Here is a 23,192-nt window from a genome sequence, read left to right on the forward strand (position 1 = left end):
GAGAGAGTGCTAGCTGGCACAGTTCTCTTGATTTAGACTGGCAGTGGACTGTTCTTTCACCCTTTTAGCTTAGTAATACAGATGTAGCCTGTAAGTATTTGCTCCTCATAAAGATTTATAGAATCATATTGAACTCCAGCGCTGTGGCTTTCCCCTGCCTGTGACCCACAAATACTCCTTGTTCGTGACAAGCTCCAGCCTTTTGCTTTTCCCAGAGAAGATCCTATCTTTGCTTGACGCACATTAAGGAAACTTTTTAAAATCTGATTTGAGCAGGAGTCAAGAGAGGGAGAGTCAAGAGAAGGGAGTCAAGAGACAATTAGATGTTATGAGCTATCCTGTGAAGTTTGGAATTTTGACTCTGTGGATGGTGGGGAAACTAGGCAAGTTGCAACAGTGTGCAGCTCACAGTGGATAAACTGTCTATAATCTCTTGCACATCTCCCAAGATGCAAACAATAGGAGAACAAACACTTCACAGCCCCTTTGAGGGGGTTAGGAGGGTTGTCCCCTGAAGGGCTACTCTGTGAATGAGCATTCACTTATTGTTGTTCTTCATTCTAATTATTCAATAAATGGATTTAGATTATCTTTATAATAGACTCCAGGAAAACACTAAGCTGAATGCAGATTTACTGGTTACCACCTAGCGTCTTCAGCACAGTATTTGAGTACTCTACACGTGTTAATGCATTTAATGTGGCAGTGATTTGGGGAAATAAGGTAACATCCAGATCTGCCTTTACTTTCTGTTTGTTGGTTTTAACTTGTGTCACTGTATGTACCTGATACAGCAATCTGATCTTTTCTTTTCCTTTGAAACTGATATTAATGCTTTGCAGGAAGACAGGAATTTTAGAAATTTCTGTATCAAATTCAAATGTCAACAAAATATAGCACTTTGCTCACATTCTATCAGTCAGATTACTTTTCTCTAGTAGTACTCACATCATCTACTAATGTGATTTCACTATTTTCCTTGTTACTGCATACGTTTGACTTTGTGATATTTTCTTTAGAGACCAATGCATTTCCCCCCCCATCCTGAACTCTGTTTGAATTTTTAAAGGAAATGGCTCTTACCTAACTTACAGTAGTCGCTGAAGCTTAGCTCTATAAGCTTACTTAAGGCCAGATTTTTGTCTGGCCTTCAAGCAAATATATTACTTAATTTGTTTTGACTTTGCCCATTCTACATAAAGATGAGAAGGATTAGCTTATTTTGTAGCGCAGAGCAATTAACCCTCCAAGAGGAATGTAAAAGGTAAGACAGGGACTTCCCTGCTCCATATCAAGCAGCAATCTGCAGTCCCAAGAATGATATGTTAGCAAATGTAGTGGATGTGTCTTGTGAAGTTTGTATAAGCTCTTGTGGGGTGAAAAGCTCTATCTAACCTCTGGCTAAATGATATTCTTAACTGCTAAAAGTAAATTAATGTTTTAATACTAAAACATATGTAGCTTTTGCTCACCATGACATTGAAGCTCTTTTTAAAGTATTTGTCCAGTACTTCTTCATAAACTAATAAAAATAATGTTTATGTGGAAACAGTCATCAAAATGAGCTTTCAGAATCCTAAAGACTCTTTCCTTTTATATCCTGAAGAAATCTTGGACAATTTTGTGACTTGAAGGTTAGATTATTTAAGCTTTCTGTGTAATGACATTATCTAAGTTGGTAATGGACCAGATGTTGTTATCACTAAAGTAGGCTTTTGTCAGTAACTGTCACACGCTAGTAAGAGCTCAAATACCTTTTTTTTCTACCACATAACTAGAAAAATACTTGGAACAGTCTTCTGGAAACTTCTTTAGTGGTTTAACAAGCTGGAAGTAAATATAACTTCTGCAGAGCATGCAATGGATTCCACATTAGAAGAGTGGAAGAGGATTTGTATTTCTCTTCCTTGTACTGACTCTATTCAGTAAATGGATTTATTATTCTTGTTCCCTCCAGGTCATTCTTGACTGGGGTGTTGCCTCTCTCCAAGGTAATGAGATTCTTCCAGGAAGAATGCTGTAGAATCTTTTGCTTCCAGAAACACACAGCAGACTCTGGGTCTGCTGTCGCAACAGAATTCTCACAGCTTTACAAAAGGATTGACTGTCTGTTCCTTAATTGGCTTTGACGTTTTTCCTCGTCGAAGTTGCTAAATTTAAACTAATATACTGTCTGCATTTCTGAGGAGTTTGAACACCCCTCCTTGCTTACCCGTTCCACGGAACTGTACGAGAATAATGTAATTTAGCTTGTAACTGGCATGTGGGCTGAGGCAGTTGAGCAGGCCACATAAAAGCTCCCTTCGTTGAGATCAGGCTGGAATCAGTAGTGTAATATGGGAAAACTCTTAGTTTTTTTAGAGCTGCTCCTGTTGCTTGTACACAACAAGCATAGGAGCTTAATTCCTGCAGCTCTCAAAACCAATAGGAAGCATTCATTCCTGGATCTTGGAGGAAGATAATATGAGTTCATTGTACCAAGTAAGCAGAGATTTTTTGGCCTACACAGGGTGTAGGTAAGGTGTTTGTGCTTGGCTGAGTGAAAGCCATGCATCAGTCTTCTTGCCTTCCCCACCCCACCACCTCTTTTTCTGGTAAGATCTTAATCTGTGAAATAATTTCTGTACCCTTCCCAATGCAGCTGGTCCCAGTGGCTCTGCCTACGAGGCTTACCTAATGTCTTGCTCTTAGCCCACTGTGGCATGAAATCTAGCAGCAGAAATTCTGGCTTGAAGTGATTCTCCCTCCCAAAAACAGAGCTGTGCTTTTTTTTTTTTTTTTTTAAACTAGAATGCTTAGGCAGCAGGTGGAAGTAAATATCAGCAGAGTACCTTACTGGGATGGAATAACAGAGTTGACTGTAATCATGGACTAGCGGCTATCTAGAAGAGGTCCTGATTAAATCAGCACGTGTGGTGATTAGAGGGAGGAGGAGAGCCCTTAATTGCCAGCTACAATATGTGCATATTGACATAGAGTATCAGTTAAGGTCTCGGTTTGGTGTCTTCAGTTGGATTGGTATGTTTTCATGTGGATGTGGTGGGAGGAAGATTTCTGCATGTGGACATAGTACCTGCTCTCTGGGGAAAAATCTAGAACATGTGCCTGCATACTTTAACTTGAGGATAAGACACTACCTATTGTTTCTGGGGTTTGGCTTGGGTATTACTCCATCAGCTCTTAAATTTTACTAAACACTCTATGGCCGTTAGTAGTACATCATCTACCAGGAGTGTTCCCTTTCCATCTCCTGTGAATGGAGAAGAGAACTGAATTTTGATCTGGGTTCACCTAAGCTTTCCAAAATTCACATGAGCTAGAGGAGCTGTTTGTGGATATTTGTTGGTTGGGGTTTTTCAGATGTTAAAGCAAATGTAGCCACTCAGTTAATAACAGGTTTGTCCAATTTTTCTCTACTTTACTTGAGGGTGTGATAAGGTAAAGGAGGAAATTCTTCTCTTCAAGACCTGCTTGGCTCTCGCCCTAGGCAAAAGTCTTTATTGCTAAGTCCTTAAGTAGCCTTTTTCTTTTTTTTTTTAAAGGCATAGTCCTTTAAGAGGAAATGCTTCTACCAAATTCATAGACCAAAGAAGAAAATAATTGGAAAATAAATTTGAATGCAACAGTAGACATGCTGAGATGGTTGGTTGCAGTCTTGCATACTGGTTTAGTCCCTCCAGACAAGCCTATTTATGAAAACACTGAACTATATATATGCACTACAAAAGAGGTTTTTAACTTTTCAAAATAGCTGCTTTACAGGACTGTAGTTTTCTGTAACTTAAAAAGATGTCTGGATTGGAAATTACAGCTTTATTTGAAGAAAAAAAAAATGGAATTGCAAGTTTAATGTTTCATATCCTTCCCAACGTTTTGTTGGCCACTTTTTGGGAAACAAAGACAAAGCAATTAATGATCCCCTAAAAAAGAAAGCGATTCCTGTCAGAACTTTAACTGTTTCCTGATAGTAGGTGTCGTCCCTAGATTACAAGTTAGGAGAAGTGTTTTTCAATTTCCTCTTGACTGTTTGAAAAGCTGATGTGGAGATTCTCTGGAAAATTGGTCCACCACCCTGAAATTTCTTTGCTTCAGATCTTCCGTTTGAGAAGAACTACCTTCTCCTCAATTGAAGGTGTTCAAATGTCATTGCCATCTGGGTGTGAATTGCTCCAAAGCACTGCTTTTGTATTATCAAGGTGATGATCATGGGATCTGGGGATGAATGCTGGAGTCCTTGATTCCAGTTTAGTTCACAAAAATTTTCAGGCCATAGAAATAAATTCTTTGAAGATGATGCTGACAGTGTGGAAGAGGAGAGTTGCCCAAAGAGCTGGCAAAGTTGTATTTTCAACTTAGTATTGTGGTTTTTCTGTGTTCCCAAATACTGTATCACAAGGCACTATTCAGGTGAAAGTTGGGTGGTTAGCCTTCTCCATTGGACTGTATTGCATTACCTGGGATCCAGAGACTTTCAGTAGACGCTGAGAGTGAATAAGGGAGAAAAAGACAAGTGAGTGCCTTCAGTCATTGTTGAAGAGTATTTTTCAGATAAGAAAAGATTATAACTTGCTGGACCTGCGAGTGGGCTTGCACCCTATTTGACACTGTGTTAGTATTACTCAAGTAGTTAGTTACCTTGTTTTGCCTCTTCACTGGATGTTGTCAAAAAAGTACACAAAAACAGTGATGAATTCCTTGTATGAAATCTGCCTTACAGCCTCTGATACAGAAGCAGCACTACCTGAAATCCTAGTGATGTGTGGGAGTAGCAGGGGAGACGTGTTGTAAATCTGTCTTATTGCAGCTAGATCATCAGGCTTGCCTCTCCCTCGTACGCTGTAGTTGGGACTCTTCATTTTTTTTTCCTCTCTTGGAGATCTGCCAGGATTTGGGCAGCAGGAGAACTTGCCATGCTACTTAAAGAAGTATAGTCCTTTTTATGTTGGGCTAGAAACTGTTGCCCCATTCCTCATGTTTTCACATCAAAAGCATTTGAAAATCAGTCAGCTCATAAACACATTTAGGCCAAGGGAATAAAGTGTAGGTTGCCCAGTTTTTATGCAGTACAAAGGTTGCAGCACAGGCCTGATGGTTTTCCTGTTACAACAAAGACCAGTTGTACTACTCTTGGTCTTCTTACTTGGTAAGAACTATTGAAATGCAAGTGTTTAGCCTCTAAGAGAGAAGTCTCGGGGTAACTATTTTTTGTGCCTTCTTACTCTTAACAGTGAGAACAAAGACTGTATTCGAGAGTGACTTTGTCATATTTGCTAATATTGTGAAGATATATATGCTGTTATCCCTTGAAAATGGAAACCTTTTTCCCTTTTACCAGGGACCCATTGCGAAGGCACTCCATGCCTTGCTGTTTCATACTTAGAGCATGTGAGTATATGGGTTTGAGTTTAATCTTCTACGGCACTTCTTCACCTGTTCTTATCCAATTTGCTAAAACTGAATGCCTTCCTTTTGCAAATTTCTTTCAACTACATACCAAACTTTGTATTTTGTTATGCTAGGAAGGGTTATTGTTTCTCAGTGATTGTCTGAAAGATTTGGTTTTGATACTGGGGTCCACATGTGAATTTTCTGAGGCATGTGTTCCCTCAAAGTTTTGTGGCCCTTAAAAATCATCATGAGACAAGACTGGGAATTTATCAACTTATCCAGTGAAAATGATGATGAATGCTCTAGCTTACCTTTGAGCATCCATCCATCAGGAATCAGAGATGATGAAAGTGTCAAGGATCAACTGGATCTGATACTGCTTTTATGGGAGCTCTGTGCCAAAAAATAAAAGAAGGAGCTTCTTCCTTTCTATTCTGATCTGATAAAATAGACATTTCTTGAGGTTACATTAGGGGCTTCTCAGGCAAGTAAAGCTAATGCCCTGGCGTTGGTTTATGCAGTGAAAGATGAGTCAAGAGAGGTACACATTTATCATCTTATCATCTTGCCCTTGGATGGCAGCCATACCACGGAAGTTCTGGCAGATTTTTTAACACTGTCCACGCTACTAGTCTTTTGCATCATCCTCTTGCTTGGTACTGGCCTACCTGAAGGTGTTCCATACTATGTTTCTTACTTCTGTTACCTTCCAGCTTTTCCAAGTTAACTTTGGCATTGAGACAGTGGTGCTGAGTTGTGCATCTTTCAGCAGAGTAGCGTTCTCTACTCTACTCAGCACTGACTCTTTGGCACCAGGAACTGTGATTGCAACAGCAGCAATCACCCTCCTTACCTTATGGGACAGCCCTGGAAGACAAGTTTGAAACCCACTGGACACTTATGCATGTAATTACAGTTTTCATAACATAGTATTAGGTAAAACAAGATAAAAGTGTGTGTGTGTACACACGCTGAATTTTTGGAAACAAGCTCATCCTCAGTTTTCCTTTCAGATGCTTCCCCCATTCACAGATGTTTGCTTGAGAGAGCATTTCTGCAAGGGCTTGTAAGATTACTGGTCTGATATATCATAATGAGGAATGTCCCTTTCACTATTTCCTGTCAGTGAGGAAGAACTTTTTCTGTACTCTGGTGAAATCTTCTGTCTGCTACCACTGTTTCTGGAGTCACTGCCCGGTAATAAAGATATTTTGGAGCTGACTAACCATAAGGGACAAGGTTTTCCAAATATTCTACTACCTGAAAAACAGCACTTCCTATGTATGGGTCTACCTCAATCTTTCTTGGTAATGACTGTTATATTGTAAGAGGCTATGTCCTCCTTAAGACTTGCAGTGGAAATATTTGAATGGTCTGCAGAAGAGATGACCTCCAGAAGTCCTGTCTAACCTAAATTAGTCTGTTCTTTTATTCAGCATATTCACAGTCTGTGTAATGAGTTCCTGTAGTAAGAAAAGCTTGTTCCTGTTCTGCTCACTGTAGTGTAATAGCACCCATTGTTGAGGTGATCTATGATACATGGAGGATTTCAGTTGCTGTGTTCCTTTGCTATAATATGACCCTTCTACTTAAGGGGCAGAATGTTGGAGAAGACAAGTAGTCACATAAAGTGGGATTCCTCATCTAATTGTAGATGTCTAGACATCTTATAGTCAGTGAGGGGGGAAATGGCATCTGTGGGATACAACTTAATCTCTGTCTAAGGCTGGTGAGTCATGCCACAGAAATGACTGTTTCCCCCAGTTGGCTACAAAGAGATGCGGTGAATATGCAAGGTCAGCATATATACCAGAACAACCTCTAAATTTGGGCAGATAAATTCCATTTTTAATGGTTCATAGTGTTTGTTAGGACCACTACATGGTTAATAAGAACAAAAGTGCTTTGTTTAAAGAATGTTTGTACATGGTGTTGAAAAACAACAATCTATGGGATCTGGCTGACGAACAATGGTTTTGTGAAGGTCAGGCCAGTCCAACACTCAAGATCAGAGAAAGAGCAACGCTGGTGGAGTCGAGCATTAACAACACTGTTGGAGGTCCAAAGATGGGACATGGTAGAGATCTTCAAAGGCTACAAACTATACACAATCTGAAAGGAAGGTCCTTGTGGGTATTTTCTGCATGAACATCACTGAAACATCTAAATGTGTTGGATGGAAGCCCAGCTCCACACCCCAGTGCTTTGGCTGGCCACCAAGCAGTACTTTGGGCAACTGAAATTGGTAAACCACAGAAACTAAAGGGAAATGTGAGTGGATGAGTGTATGTTTGTGCTTGCAAGCAGTTTTAGCAAGTAAGAATGAAGTTGGTTTTTTGCTTTGTAGTTGCCTTACTTAAATAAGAGACAAGTATTGACATTAAGCGCTAATGGCATTTTTATTTTATTTAAAAGGTAACTGTATAACACTTTCTACTATAAAACTGAAGAAAACAATAGGAATGTCACTTAAGCTGTGGTCTAGGAGGACAGCCCAGAGGGATGAGTTTAAGTATTTCTTTACTAAATTTTGGTGATTTATTACATCAAACATTTAATATCCTAATGCCCAAGCTGAACTCATTGTCTTTTATGAAGGATTTAAGTCTGAGCTATCTCAGCAGCTGTATCTGTTCAGCAGCCCTCAGTTTTTCCAAAATCTGTCTTTTAAAGCTAGACAAGATGGCATCTAACTGAAGATTCTGGGAGACAAATAACTTGAAAATAAATCTAACAATATTAGGTCAAGAACTGATCCTTTGAGGAAACTTTCTTTTCCTTCTGGATTGTCTACAAGCTCAGCTTCTTGCTTAGTACATCTTTGCAATTGTCTCTCTTGAAGTATCATTCCTGAATCTAAAATAATACCTCAATTTTACCATCTCGCCCATCTGAACATTGTGCTAGGTGGTGTTCTCTGCTGCTACTGTGTCTGAGAAAGAAGTAGTAGCAAGAATTTGGAGGTTGCCTGAAGTTCTGTAGTTGGCTCTCCACATCTTTTCTGCTGTCAGCATGCTTCTTTTCCAGGTTATCAATTACAGAGTTTGTAAACTTGCTTGAGGAGTTTTGTTGCATGATCATTATGTGCAAGAAAGCTATTTTCCCCCTGGCTTTAATAGATTAGCTGTTACTTTTTTGCTCTGATACAGCTTGAACACCTTACTCTTGCGGAAGACTTGGGACATAAGTTGACAGTGACCATTAACTCGCTTGATAGCTATTATTATTATGAAAAGATATCAAAGCTGAAGGCTCTCAGTTTCAGGCAGTTTGAGTGTACTTTCCTCTTTTTTGATGAAGAATGGTTAAAACTTATTTGGCCCCCAGGTGGAGTTAGGCTGTGTGAACTCACTTCTGTCTCATATCTGCTCCCCAAATAGCTCACGGCTGTTAGCTTTTGCTGTATTAACTGTAAGTGTGATACAGTGTGATGCTGTTATGTGGGAACACTTCATGTGTCCGCCTGGAGGGTTTCTTTGTGGTTTCAGTCTTCCTTATGAGTTAGTATTCTCCTGTGGTGGATTTCATAGAATAGTTTGGGTCGGAAAGGACCTTTAAAGGTCATCTAGCCCAATGCCCCTGCAATGAGCAGAGACATCTTCAACTAGATCAGGTTGCTCAGAGCCCTGTCCAACTTGACCTTGAATGTTTCCAGGGATGGGGCATCTACAACCTCTCTGGGCTACCTGTTCCAGTGTTTCACTGCCCTCATAGTAAACAATTTCTTCCTTATATCTAGTCTAAATCTACCCTCTTTAGTTTAAAACCTTTTTAGTTTAAAACCATTTTTAGTTTAAAACCATTCCCCCTTGTCCTGTTGCAACAGGCCCTGCTAAAAAGTGTGTCCCCATCTTTCTTATAAGCCCCCATTAAGTACTGAAAGGCTGCAATAAGGTCTCCCTGAAGCCCTCTCTTCTCCAGGCTGAACAACCCCAACTCTCTCAGCCTGTCTTCATAGGAGAGGCGTTCCACCCCCGATCATTTTCGTGGCCCTCCTCTGAACCCGCTCCAACAGGTCCATGTCTTTCTTGTGCTGAGGGCTCCAGAGCTGGATGCAGCACTGCAGGGAGGGGTCTCACCAGAGCGGAGCAGAGGGGCAGAATCACCTCCCTTGACCTGCTGGCCATGCTGCTTTTGGTGCAGCCCAGGATACGGTTGGCCTTCTGGACTGCGAGCGCACATTGCCGGCTCATGTCCAGCTTTTCATCTACCAGTACCCCCAAGTCCTTCTCGGCAGAGCCACTCTCAATCCCTTCCTCCCCCAGCCTGTATTGATACCAGGGGTTGCCCCGACCCAGGTGCAGGACCTTGCACTTGGCTGTGTTGACCCTCATGAGGTTCACACAGGCCCACTTCTCTAGAGCTTGGCCAGGTTCCTCTGGATGGCATCCTGTCCCTCAGGCGTGTCGACTGCACCACTCATCTTGGTGTCATCTGCAAACTTGCTGAGGGTGCATTCCATCCCACGGTCTATGTCATTGATGAAGATATTAAACAGTACTGGTCCCAATACGGACCCCTGAGGGACATCACTCGTCACCAATCTCCATCTGGGCATTGAGCCGTTGACCACTATCCTCTGGATGCAACCATCCAACCAATTCCTCACCCACCGGACAGTCCACCCATCAAACCCATGCCTCTCCAGTTTAGAGAGAAGGATGTTCTGGGGGACCATGTCAAATGCCTTACAGCGGTCCAGATAGACGACATCAGTAGCCCTTCCCATGTCCACTGATGTAGTCACTCCATCATAGAAGGCCACTAGGTTGGTCAGGCAGGACTTGCCCTTGGTGAAGCCATGCTGACTGTCTCGAATCACCTCCCTGTCCTCTGTGTGCCTTAGCATAGCTTCCAGGAGGATCTGTTCCATGATCTTCCCAGGCACAGAGGGGAGACTGACTGGCCTGTAGTTCCCCGGGTCTTCCTTTTTTCCCTTTTTAAAGGGAAAACTCTCTTTTAAAAATGGGGGTTATGTTTCCCCTTTGCCAGTCAGTGGGAACTTCACTGGACTGCCACGACTTCTCAAATACGACGGATAGTGGCTTTAGCAACTTCATCCGCCAGTTCCCTCAGGACCCGCAGTTGGATCTCAGCGGGTCCCATGGACTTGTGCACCTTCAGGTTCCTTAGATGGTCTCGAACCTGATCTTCTTCTACGGTGGACAGTTCTTCATTCTCCCAGTCCCTGCCTTTGCCTTCTGCAGCTTGGGCGATGAGGCTTGAGCACTTGCCGGTGAAGACTGAGGCAAAAAAGTCATTGAGTACCTCCACCTTCTCTGTATCCCGGGTAACCAGATCTCCCGTTTCCCTTGGGAGAGGGCCCACATTTTCCCTAGTCTTCTTTTTATCCCTGACGTACCCATAGAAGCTTTTCTTGTTGCCGTTTATGTCCCTGGCCAGATTTAATTCTACCAGGGCTTTAGCTTTCCTAACCTGATCCCTGGCCACTTGGACAATTTCTCTGTATTCCTCCCAGGCTACCTGTAATGGTAATGTTGGTAATTTGGTTACGTTTGTTTTACCTGACGACTCCTTGTGTCAGTGAGGTGGCTGAATACCTCTGGGACCTTTCTATTTAACCATTTTCTAGATAAATACCACGTGGTGTGTATCTTAGTCTTATTTGTGGTCCTGGGTATTTTTTTCTCCATATGGCTTCTTCAGTTTTAATGCAGTTTAGGGGTGATGGTTGTTAAGCAGATCATTATTCCTGTTCATTGATGATATGGCAGAAGCATCTGTAAAATCAGGAGGCAGCTTTGAGAACTGTTATCTGCTGAGGTCAGGAGAGTAGATTTGCTTCTCATGGTCAGAAAGAAAGCAGTTGGGCTGCATAGAGGTCACAAGAAATACAGATTGCTTTCAGAAGTCTAATCTTAAAGATTGGAGGTCACGTACAGTAGGATAACCAGGTATTTGAAGCACTCATGGCAAATCACGGACGTGTAGACAGAGGTGATGTGTTCTGGTGCAGGGTAGAAGTCTTACTGACTTCTAGAAATTTAAACTGCTACATTATAACACTTAGTAGAGTCTTAATGGAGGTTCTGTCAAATATCATATGACACTGGCCATCGTATGGATGGCTTTGCAAACTTTTCCAAGAAGGTTGTAGCTAACAATGGCAGACTTTTTTTTTTCTTCCCTACCTACATTTTTGTTTGCTCCTACTTTTTTGCATGCTGATTCCATTGACTCTGAAGCCCTTTTATTCCTGACTCTGTTGTGGAGAGGAGCTCCTTGGCACATAATTTAGACACTGTAATCGTGGTCTGTTCAGATTGCAATTGTCAAGCAATTGCTACTTCTATGATATTTGGACCGAGGACCAGTTTCATGGATGTAAAGATATACATTGGTTATGTCCTAGTTTTGTGCCAGGTCAAGACCTGGACAAGAACTTCTGTATTGTGTTTTCCGTGTGAAGACTATTTAGGGGTGTGAGCAGGACAGGAATGATAACATGCTCAAGCATATCATCAGGAGATCAAGAGTTTGAGGTGCACTAGAGCCTGATTGCTTCATGCTTCAGAGAACTAGTGTTCACAGGGAAATTTCTTTTCTTTTGAGAATGATACTATAACCTTATAACCTCTGATTCAGAAATTGGGGAGAGTTAATTCATTAAAAAATGAAACATTTCTTTAGCAGCGAAACAGGCTAGCTAGTCCTTTTAACTTTCAGTCATATTTAAAATAATCAAACAATCCCTTTTAATTTGTATAAATCATGAGTCTAAAAACTGGAGAGGAAACAAGACTTTTGTTTCAGTTTTTTTTTTTTTTTTGTAATACAACTGTTGCTATAGTGGTAGCACAATCTTCAAATGTTAAGCTATATCCGTAAAGTGGACACTTGTGATAATTATTTTTATTACAGATTTATTCAATGTCATGATTTGGGGGGATATAACTTTTATGGATAATATCAAACGGGAATAAATTTGAGGTTAGCAAGCATACCTTTTCAGCTGTATCAGCTTACTTCTTCACCAGAGGCTTTCACATAGAATATTCACATAATAAAACAAAAACAGATCTGGTTTTGCTAAGCTTTTTTCTAAGCTTTTTAACTATTCTAGAAGTACAAGACTTAAGGTTTTTGTTTGGTGTGCGTGTTTTTTGTTCTGTTTTGAATACCAGCTACCTGTTTATACTGCTTTTTTTTCCTAGTAACTGGGGAGACCCTTCTGTTGGTGTCTGGTATGCTAAATTAAGAGCAGACATTTTTTTAGTTGTTCATTCTTTTTGCAGGTAAAGAAAGCCTTTTTTGCCTTGGTGGCAAATGGTGTGAGAGCAGCTCCACTGTGGGAGAGTAAAAAACAGAGTTTTGTAGGTAAGTAGTTCTAACATTATTCAGGATTACTTGAATTTCTGGGGTGCTTTACTGTTGCAGAAGGTTGTCTGGGGCTAGCCATGGTCTAGCATCCTAGAAATACACTGGCGAAGAGGGTTTATTTTCCTTCCTTGTGAGGAGTGAAATGTTACCGGCTTTCATAGTGTTGTTCTGCTTTGGGAATCATGATGATTCTTTTAGGTCCTGACCTTCTGAAATTTGGTTTCTAATATGTGCATTTCACTATGTATTTAAAAATAAAGGTAATGGGCACAAAAAGAATTTGAAAATAGGAACTATAAAAAGAAGAATTTCATGTTACAGTATCCTAATATACATGCAATACGAGCATGTCTTTTTCTGCACATTTTCAGTAAGGTGCACTTGAGAAATCCTTAAATACCAGAACTGATGTTGAATGCTACAGATATGTCCCATATTGGGAGAAAAACATTAGCTCTATGTATTGCTTTTTTAAAAGTCATGTAATTAATTGCCACAACAATAATCTTCCAAAGTTAGGTCTCTGTTGCAGTTAGAAAACAGGGTCATAGTGGCAGTTACAAATAATATTAAATATGCTGCTTGTGACCTGGAATATAGATTGAGGATTCTTGGAAATGAATGGTAGAAATGAATTGTAAAGCATTTGTAAAAATATTTTAAATCCAAGGGGGGAGGAGCAGTAGTTTCATGCAATACATCATAGGAATGCTGTGTATCTTTTATATTTAATTTCATTTTCTGTCTATAACTAAGCTGTAGTGATTTAAAGCTGACCTCTGAATTAATTTTTCCCTTCCCCATTTCTTAGTTTCTTCAGTTTAGATGTAAGAGTAGTAAACAGTGGAGCAATTACATCTCAAATTTAGACCTTGAAAGCTCAAAAAAGATTAAGTTTTCAGGTAACTAAACTAATCATCAATATTGTATTACGTAGTTTGGTGTTAGTGGTTGAAATGTATATACTATGGGTGTACTATATCTTTTGTTTAAAAAAAAAAGTCACATTTCAATACAGACATTGAGGATTACTGTGGAAATGATTGAATGAAGTTCTTTAATAAGCAATATTCAAGAAAATGGATTATACTGTTCCTTCATTTGAGTCTAACTTGGCAAGTACATAATGAGAATGTGTCTTATTTGAAAAGAAAATGAAAGGCAAGGAGAGGTCTCCAATCTTTAAAGATGTTCTAACCCTCCTCTTTTCTTCCCATGCTTTTGGGGGTGGATGCAGTCTGGATTCAAGGTTTTCTTTGGGTCAGACTGAAAGAGGAGGAAAAGTACATACATTATAATTTTGAATATTAATTCAGATGTGTGGTTTTATTCTGAAGTGTTGTATCAATGTGAAGGTGAATATACATAGTTTCAGAATTCCACTGTTGATTAGTCCAATACAAATAGTATGTTACATGGATTTAATGTTTATTAAGTTATATATTGTGAATATAAATAGAGAAAATAACTGAAAGTTCTATATGTTAAGTATATATCTGAAGAACTTTTTTTTATATATCGCTTGTTACAGGAATGTTAACAATTACAGATTTCATTAACATACTGCATAGATACTATAAGTCTCCAATGGTAAGTATGATGTTAAGCTATACTTTTATCATTTGCCATACAGTACAGAAACTGAGATATCAAACCCGAAAGATTGATGATGATGATGAGTATTATTATCTAAGTCTTTGGAAGCTTAGATATGTCATGGGTATACTCACTGTGGGTTTTTTTCTGAAAGAGAAAATGGCTTTGTGAGCAAGGTAATAGAATGGTATCTGGATACTTGGGTTCAGTTCCCAGCTTTAGCCACGAAGGTCCTATGAGCTTGGGCAGGTAATGTAATCTGTCTTCTTCAGTTATACATGTATAAACATGAGGAATTTCCTTAATGAGTACTACCACTTATTATGTTTTGTGGGGTGCTTACCATAATGACAGCCTTCGTTTTGGATACGAGGTTCTACTTACTGTTGCAACTGATGACTAATGCATTTGGGATGAAGGACCTGGCTTAAAATACTTAATAAAAACTGCATATGATATAAAAAGTATGAGGGAAAATACTTGATTATTGATCACTGTATTTATTTGTGTTCAGGTTGTTTCAAAGCATATATTTCAATAATAATCAGAGCTCTATATAAATGATAAATATCAACCAAGAAGCATTTTGGGGGGGATGCTTTAAAGTCCCATGAAAAAGTTCATTGTATTTAAAAAGCAAGTATGTAGCTATGCATGGTTAACATGTTTAACATGTTTATATCATCATCTTTGTCTCATAACTATGATAGAGCTATTCTGAAAGGAATATGCGGAATTAAACAGAAGACTAGCTTACAGAGGCTTGGATGCATTAAAAGGTTACTCTGTTCTTGGAGTGATGGTGTAGAATAAACAAGTTAAACTAGTTAAACATATGCAAATATTTTAGTTACATGGCTGAATTGCATAATCAGTTGGAGATCTGTTGACTTCAATTAACTGTAACTTAAAATTCCCATTGGCAGTCAGTTAATGAAATTCTCTTGCTTGCATGTTCATACAAAGATTTACATCCCTTTCTTGTTCCTGTCAAATTACAATTCCCCCTCTACCAATTAAAACATACATACTATGTTTTATTAGCTAAAAAATCAAGAACAGTTGGATGAAGCAGACATCTGATGTATTAGGCTTCTCAAAGCTCATGTTAATTTTTTAAAATTCATAGTGAAATTCTTGTCGGATGCCAATAGTGCGGTGTACTGTCCTTTCTTCCTGTTAAAGAATTATTTTTTTTTTCCCCCTGGGGATTTACAAGGGGTGGGGGAAGAAGCAAATGAAAAGTGTCTGCACACTAGTAACTTCCTTAAAATGGTTTCCATATTGTAATGACCCTCAACCCCAATACTACCAATTTTTCCATGTAACTTTACCTAAAGTCACTGTGTAACTGTTGTCACTCCTATTTACATTGTCTAACATCCTATTCCATAGGTTGTGTTTAAAATGGCAGCAGTAAGGAGGAATAGCTGAGAAGTGACAACATTTGATTTAAGTGATTGATGCAGTCTTCTATTAAAAAAAAAAAAAAAAGTAATTTTCCATGAGGGAATGCTCTAATCTTAATAGGTAAAATTATGCTGAAAATATTTAGTCACTCTTTCTAAATACATCACATCACATACAGTATGAAGCATGTTGCTGTTCATGTACGAGATAGTATCTTTAAATGATTGATGAGGAACATTCAGGTAGTCTCTCCCTATATTGTGGTCAAAGAACTAGGTTTAGCCTCATCTTGTCGGCATGTAAAGCGGTCTCCTGTTCTTCTGATCGCTTCAGTAGATCTTCTGAACTGCACTCCACTGTCTCTTAACTGCCTTTTTAGTCAAGTGCCCTAAAAGATGATTTAACTTATGTAGGAATCTTTTATGTCATCTAGAAATGGTATATTTGAGTAGTCCAATTATAGTATATTAATCTAACATTCCCTTATACTCTTCAAAGGATGCTAATTCCAGAAAGTAATCTAAGTGTAGTCTCCTTTAGCTCAAAGATAAATGTAGTAGGCTTTGTGGAGACTTTTACCCTTCACCTGTAAACCTTTCAGCTTCAGCAGTGTTCGCAGAGGTACCTGACAGAGAAGAGCTGTGTGAGGGGTGACAGGCAACTTTGGCCTAGGCTATAGCGAGTGCAATTGCTATTACAAGTGGCTAGCTTGCAGCTTGATACCTTTAGAGAAAGGTAGGTTTCGCATCTGAAACATTTTTAGAAAACCATCAGCAAGATGGAAGGAGCTGCTGTAGGGAGGTTATGCAATCTTTTGACAAAGAACTTTGTGAAATAGCTGCTGAACAGCAGGAAGTTGGTGATGTGACCGTGTCTTTTTTGGTTTTGTTTTGGTTTAAACTTCAAAGACTGGACTCTTGAGAGTGGTTTGATGTTCTTGCTGATCTGATCTGAGGATAAGCTGCCACCAAAAGGTGCAGACTTGCCACATCCTTTGTCCAGTATCATTTGCCTGTCCTTTTTGTAAGCCAGTTAAGGAAGCTAAACCAGCAGAAAGCTAACATTTTTTTGCCTGCTTGGTTCCCAGGACCAGCTGAACACAGGTCAGATGAGGAACATTGCTGGCACAGGAGAAATGCTGAGAGCATGCATGGCTTAGATGCAGCGTCTGAAAACATTTGAAGAATATAACATCAGTAAAAGATTAAACTTAGGTGGGGGGGAATACGATGTTGGTTCTTCTGATTGAACTGAGCACTAAACCAAGTGCTCTTGCTTGTTTGTAATCAAGTAACAGTAAAATTCATCTCTGTTAGCATTAAGAAGTCAAGTGATCAGGGTAAGCTTTTTACTGGTTTGGGTTCTGCGAGGAATCGTCAGAGGGTTTACTCTGGCATGATTGTTTTAAGGTGAGATAAATTACTGAGGAAATGCCTTTGAGTCTAGAAGAGATCTAGACTACAAACCTAGGCAAGTAAAAAGATCTTTCCTGTCCTCCGAAATGACAGGTCCAGTATGGTATTCTGCACTGAGCAGGATTGCACCCTTTCTTCTTGTTGTTGCCAAGAAATGTTATTCTGGACTGTTCTTACTCTGTTAGATTGCCTGCAATGAAATGTAAGGAAATTATTCACATATTTATAATATTGTTAATGATTTTGGGTTTAAAATTAATACTTCAAGCTAAATTTTCCATCTACCCATTGTAGGTTCAGATTTATGAATTGGAGGAGCACAAGATAGAAACCTGGAGGGGTAAGGATATTTACTACTTGGTTAATAATTTGAAATATTCTAATGTTTTTCAGTGTAGTGGATTTTTAATTAATCATAGACTTAGCTTGTCTCTCTCCTCATACTTTTTAATGAAAGCAGGAGTAGTAAAAGCTTGCCCATTTGCTCCTGCTGCTTATTTTTCTACCTGAAACAGTGCGTGGACTAGAGTGATCTGGGTTATATACTACTTCGCCACTTGTTCATGATCAGTACCATCTCGCTCTTTAAGAAAGAAAAAAAAGAAACTGGAGTAAGGCGGCAGGTACGGCTGTAGAGTTGATGAGTATATGTGGAGTGGAAATGTATCTGAGCCAGGACGCAGAATGAATAAATGACACTATGTATCGAGTGAACTGATGGATGAGCAACAAGCTATGCCTGAGGGAATTGCGTGATGGGAGGAGAAAGACATAGAACATGCCAGGTGTAAACACAAGTGCTGAATGGAGGGAGGAAGCTTTATGTAAAAAAAAAGACTATATGCCATGAAATAATATATAGAAGTACTCCATGCAGCAGACCCTCTCAGAAAAGGAACTGGTAAAGAATTATTTGCTGTTGTTGCAGTGACCCCTGGTGGTAGTCAGTTTAGTCCCGCTTTTAGAACTTCTGTCTTTTTAAATGTCAATATAAAGGAAGGTGCGTAAGTGGTAGAATATTTAAAGTATATATTGCGCTCTCTCTTCCGCTTAATTTTGTACGAATTAATTCATAAAATGCTTTCATAAAAAAGCTAATGTTTTCATATAAGTTGGTAATGGTCTGTTAATTTTCTATACACAGAGCTTTATTTACAAGAGACATTTAAACCTTTAGTGAACATCTCCCCAGATGCAAGGTAGGATTTTGCTTTTCAGTCTGTTTAACTTGAAATAAACTAACTCAATCTCAACACTGAATTTAAGACTTCTTTCTATAATAAGAAACAATTTATATTGTAAGCTAGAGTACAATAATGAAGGACTCTTTTAATACAATCAAGAAGGCATGGGAGTTTTTTGTTGTGAATGAGGACTTTTTTTAATTATCCAAAGAAGAGAAATTTTAGTTTAACTTTTGTCTTTTATCAGTGTAATTGTTCTGGTAAATAAACTAGACATGGATCAAAATTAATTGCCAAAAAAATATGCAAAAAAGGCAACATGATGACCCTTCAAGCTAGCCTGCAAGTCATGTTCGTTTCATGAAAATCAAAAGCTGTACAGAGCCTTTCAGCTGTCTTGTTCTCAGCAATCATAGTAATTGAAAACTTACAGTACTTTTTAACGCAAGTAACTTTCCTTCACTAAATGAAAGACAGTATCTGTGTGTTTCGTTCTGCTCTACTACTAGGTTGTGTTCCTTAAAATATAAATGACTGTCCTTTTCTTCTTGATGGAATTTGAAAGAAATAGTTTTTAAACTGCCATTATACCTTATTTACCAAAGGTAACTTGAGAGAAAGCTTTAGTTGATCACTTAACAACTTGCGTACTACTTAATCACTGAATTAGAGAGTGAAGCTCTGATTCTTGCTTTCAGTTTGTAGCATGGGATTGCTTATGCCCTATCAAAGGAAACTGGTGAAGGGAACTCTAGGGATTACCTCAATAGAATTGCCTCTAAGTCATGAATGCGTCATTCAATTAAGTCATAAGGAAGGTATTTTGAATGATAGCTAGTTGCAAAGAATATCGTTAAGATAACAAAATAGTGTAATTGTTTTCAGTCAAAGTGCAGCAAGAGAAGTACTGCAATAAAGAAGATGGAGTAGGACATGTATAAAAGGATACAGCAAGTCAGCTTAAGACCTGATCCAGAAATGGACTTGGGTTCTGTGACAATCAGACTGCAGCACTTAGAAGTAGTTACATGCTTACTCCAGGAGTGGAATCTACAGTGTGATGGTGGGAATCTTGACTCCATGTCCAAATGGGGATAGTTCATCCCTGTAGAGGACTCAGAACATATAGTTTACGTATGGGAAGAAGCCTACTCCAGCAAGTAGGCATTTGTCAAAGTTTTACTAACTTTATTACTTACTAATTTATTGCAGTTGGTGGTCAGCTGTTTTATCATAGTCTTACTAGGACCAAGGGAGAAAAAAAAGTGTTACTTGCAAGAAGAGCAGACTTGCGTAGGTTGGAGTATTGCTAAATCATAGTCTGCAGTGTCTGGAGGAATGTTTGAGATCTCCTGAGAATAACTTTTTGCCAATCCCCAATGATAATACAGTGAAATTATTAGATAATTCTTTTGGCTTAGTTGCATATATGCACTTATCATAAAAATGCTCTTCCTAGAAAATGTTACAGAAGTTTGGGATTGAGATGCATTAAGTGCAAGAACACTTGTTTTTCACTGTCTGTCTGTCTCTGAACAGAAATAAGCATTCTGAGTGCAAGGATACTGTGAGCAGAGCACTCTTTGGAAAAACAATTTACACTTGTGAAGAAATATTTCTGCTATACTTTCTACCACAAAAAGTCACTTTCCATGATATTTTCTTACTGGTTTTAGATGTTCATGACCATATTGTTGATATGTTTTACCAGCTGCAAAAGTTAATTTGAAATCCCTTAACTTCTGTTTTCTATAACATTAAAGATAATGCAAATAATTACTCATCGTATGTACTTCATGGGGGTTTGTAAATATGTGAATATATCACTTGACATTACTCATTGTCAGCTAGAATTCATTAAAAAAAAAATTGTTTTTCCCCTTAGCCTTTTTGATGCTGTATATTCATTGATCAAAAACAAAATCCACAGATTGCCAGTTATAGATCCCGTCAGTGGAAATGCACTTTATATACTTACCCATAAAAGAATCCTCAAGTTCCTCCAGCTTTTTGTAAGTATTTAAAGTTATGCTTTGCTTAACTGATTTTCCACCCCCCTCCCAGTAGACATCTTGAAGTAATTTAAGTCTTAGTACAGAAACTTCTTGATAAACTTTCATATTCATTGTGTCTGTGCATATCTTTTTTTGATAACGGAGAAATTAAAGCTTGATGTAGGACGTGTCCATTACCTTTACTTTGTTTTAGTCAAAGAAACCTAAACACCAAGGACTTGTCTTGGCTATTTTGAGTAATTTGCTGTCCTTTCTGGAAGATCTACTCAGCTTCAGAAGCTTGTTTACATGAATAGAAAAATGAGTTGTCTACCAGAGACGAGATTATCATTACTCACTGTAGCTTATATCAGTCACAGGAATAAATAGGAGGCCAAACAGAGCAACAAGAGTTCAAAAAAAGCATTCAGTGTATAGTATGTTTTGCTGTCTTCTCTCTTCAGTTTCGGTGGGAATGACATAACTTAGGATCAAAAGCTTTTAGTGATGGGTTACTACAAAAATAAATGAGAAAAAAACTTAGTTACATAGTCTTAATTTAGAGCTCCTTTGAACAGAAGTAGTGCTTCTAGATTTGAGCTTGTTTTGGCTTTACGTTAATCTAGTAGCAGATTACTGTAATGATCTGTAACAATCATGTGGAGTCCATAAATCATAGAATCATAGCATCGTTAAGGTTGGAAAAGACCTATAAGATCATCGAGTCCAACCGTCAACCCAACACCACCATGCCCACTACACCATGTCCCTAAGGGCCTCATCTACACGTCTTTTAAATACTTCCAGGGATGGTGACTCAACCACTTCCCTGGAAGCCTGTTCCAAGGCCTGATCACTCTTTCAGTAAAGAAATTTCTCCTAATGTCCAATCTAAACCTCCCTTGGTGCAACTTGAGGCCATTTCCTCTCGTCCTATCGCTTGTTACTTGGGAGGAGACCAACCCCCACCTCGCTACAACCTCCTTTCAGGTAGTTGTAGAGCGCGATGAGGTCTCCCCTCAGCCTCCTCTTCTCCAGACTAAACAGTCCCAGCTCCCTCAGCCGCTCCTCATCAGACTTGTGCTCCAGGCCCTTCACCAGCTTCGTTGCCCTCCTCTGGACACGCTCCAGCACCTCCACCCCCCCTTCTTGCAGTGAGGGGCCCAAAACTGAACACAGGATTCGAGGTGCGGCCTCACCAGTGCCGAGTACAGGGGCACGATCACCTCCCTGCTCCTGCTGGCCACACTATTTCTGATACAGAATGATGAGTGAATACAGATTTCCTAATATATATACCAATCATATGGAAATATGGTAGGTGTAGAAAACTGCACTGTAAATACATACATTCATTCTGACTTTCCTAGATGTCAGAGATGCCAAAGCCTGCCTTTATGAAGAAGAATCTGGATGAACTTGGAATAGGAACTTACCACAACATTGCCTTCATACATCCAGACACTCCTATCATTAAAGCCTTGAATATATTTGTAGAGAGAAGGATATCGGCATTACCTGTTGTGGATGAGTCAGGTGCGTGTTGGGTCTTCTGTAAACAAAAGTGTGGTAAGATAAATGGTGCTGAACCCTGGATTGATGTTGGGGCGGGGGGAAGAGGAAAAAGAATTTAAAAATTTTCCAAAAAGGGGAGAGAGGGAGCAAGGGAATATAAAGAAATATTTATGCAAGATGTAGGCTGATAGGCTTGGAAGAACTTCATGGTTTGGTGGGTTGTTTGGGTTTTTTTCCATCTTTCCTTCTTGACCTGTCTGTTTTCTTTCTGTATAATTGTAAGATAACAAATGAAAGCAGGAAGCAAGAAAACTAATGTTGTATTTTAAGCACTTTATTAACTTTTCTTTTTCTTTTTAGGAAAAGTTGTAGATATTTATTCCAAATTTGATGTAATAGTAAGTATCTCTCTTTAAATCTATTAAATATTTTATATGCAGTAAGCATTTGCAAATTAATTTGTTAATTTGTCAGTTTTGGCTATTTTGTTTCTTAGGCTTTAGTTAACAAACTGAATAAAACAGATTCAATTCACCCTGCACAGCATCTTTTATTATTATTTTTTATTTAAGCTATCCTTAGTAATACTACTTGCACATAGGCATCTACTGCTCTGGATGTTACCCAAAATTAGATCTGGCTGTACTATTACAAAAAGAGGGCATAGACTTTTTATGTTTGTTTCTATTTTTGAGATTGGACTTTCTTTTCCCAGCTGCTGCCATTCCACAGTCTGTTTTCAAAGAGAATGCAGATTTCTTCATGCAGTCTGGATACTTTGTACGACTTGACCTTCTCAGTGAATTAAAACTACTTGGCCCATTCTTTTGTGTGAGTCTCTGACTCCAGAGTATTGCATCTGTATTCCTTCTGGTTTAGATCTAATTCAGGCCACTGTTTCTGGTTTTCCCTCCGGAGTGCAACAGCGTAGTCAGATTCATGCCATGATTTGCCAACCTTGGAGAGCAAGAGCTCTTCTATTCTTGTGATCTTCAGAAGATTTGCCAACCTTGGAGAGCAAGGGCTCTTCTATTCTTGTGATCTTCAGAAACTTGAAAAATATATTCAGGTTTTTTTATCCCTGTCCCCTCCCAGCTGTATGCACCTGCCTTCTAATTGGAACTTCTCATAGCTACATTATTTTTTAGAGATTTAAGTGCCCAAGTTGCTTATTCCATCAGCCTGCTAGTGCTAATGAAGAATCCAGATGTCTGAAACGCTGCATAGAATGCTTTCAGAAATATGGAGAACAGTCCCAAATGGAAATACTTTAAGCTTATAAATATCTCTGGCTGCAAACAGTGCTCTTAATATTGAAAATTTTGTAATGTCACTGTTCTTGCTTGTCT

The 23,192-nt window shown here is 39.0% G+C and overlaps 1 protein-coding gene across 1 annotated transcript in view; it reads left to right on the forward strand.

Moving 5' to 3' along the window:
* Positions 1-23,192, forward strand: part of PRKAG2 (protein kinase AMP-activated non-catalytic subunit gamma 2) — a 233,615-nt gene that overhangs the window by 201,866 nt on the left and 8,557 nt on the right. The window contains exons 7-13 of the mRNA XM_075144229.1: positions 12,645-12,726; positions 14,261-14,319; positions 17,445-17,490; positions 18,295-18,349; positions 20,220-20,346; positions 21,699-21,864; positions 22,204-22,241. Of these exons, the coding sequence (XP_075000330.1) occupies positions 12,645-12,726; positions 14,261-14,319; positions 17,445-17,490; positions 18,295-18,349; positions 20,220-20,346; positions 21,699-21,864; positions 22,204-22,241 (573 nt within the window). The remainder of the gene's footprint in view (positions 1-12,644; positions 12,727-14,260; positions 14,320-17,444; positions 17,491-18,294; positions 18,350-20,219; positions 20,347-21,698; positions 21,865-22,203; positions 22,242-23,192) is intronic.

The sequence above is a fragment of the Calonectris borealis genome, chromosome 2 (genome assembly GCF_964195595.1).
Source record: "Calonectris borealis chromosome 2, bCalBor7.hap1.2, whole genome shotgun sequence".
NCBI lineage: Eukaryota > Metazoa > Chordata > Aves > Procellariiformes > Procellariidae > Calonectris > Calonectris borealis.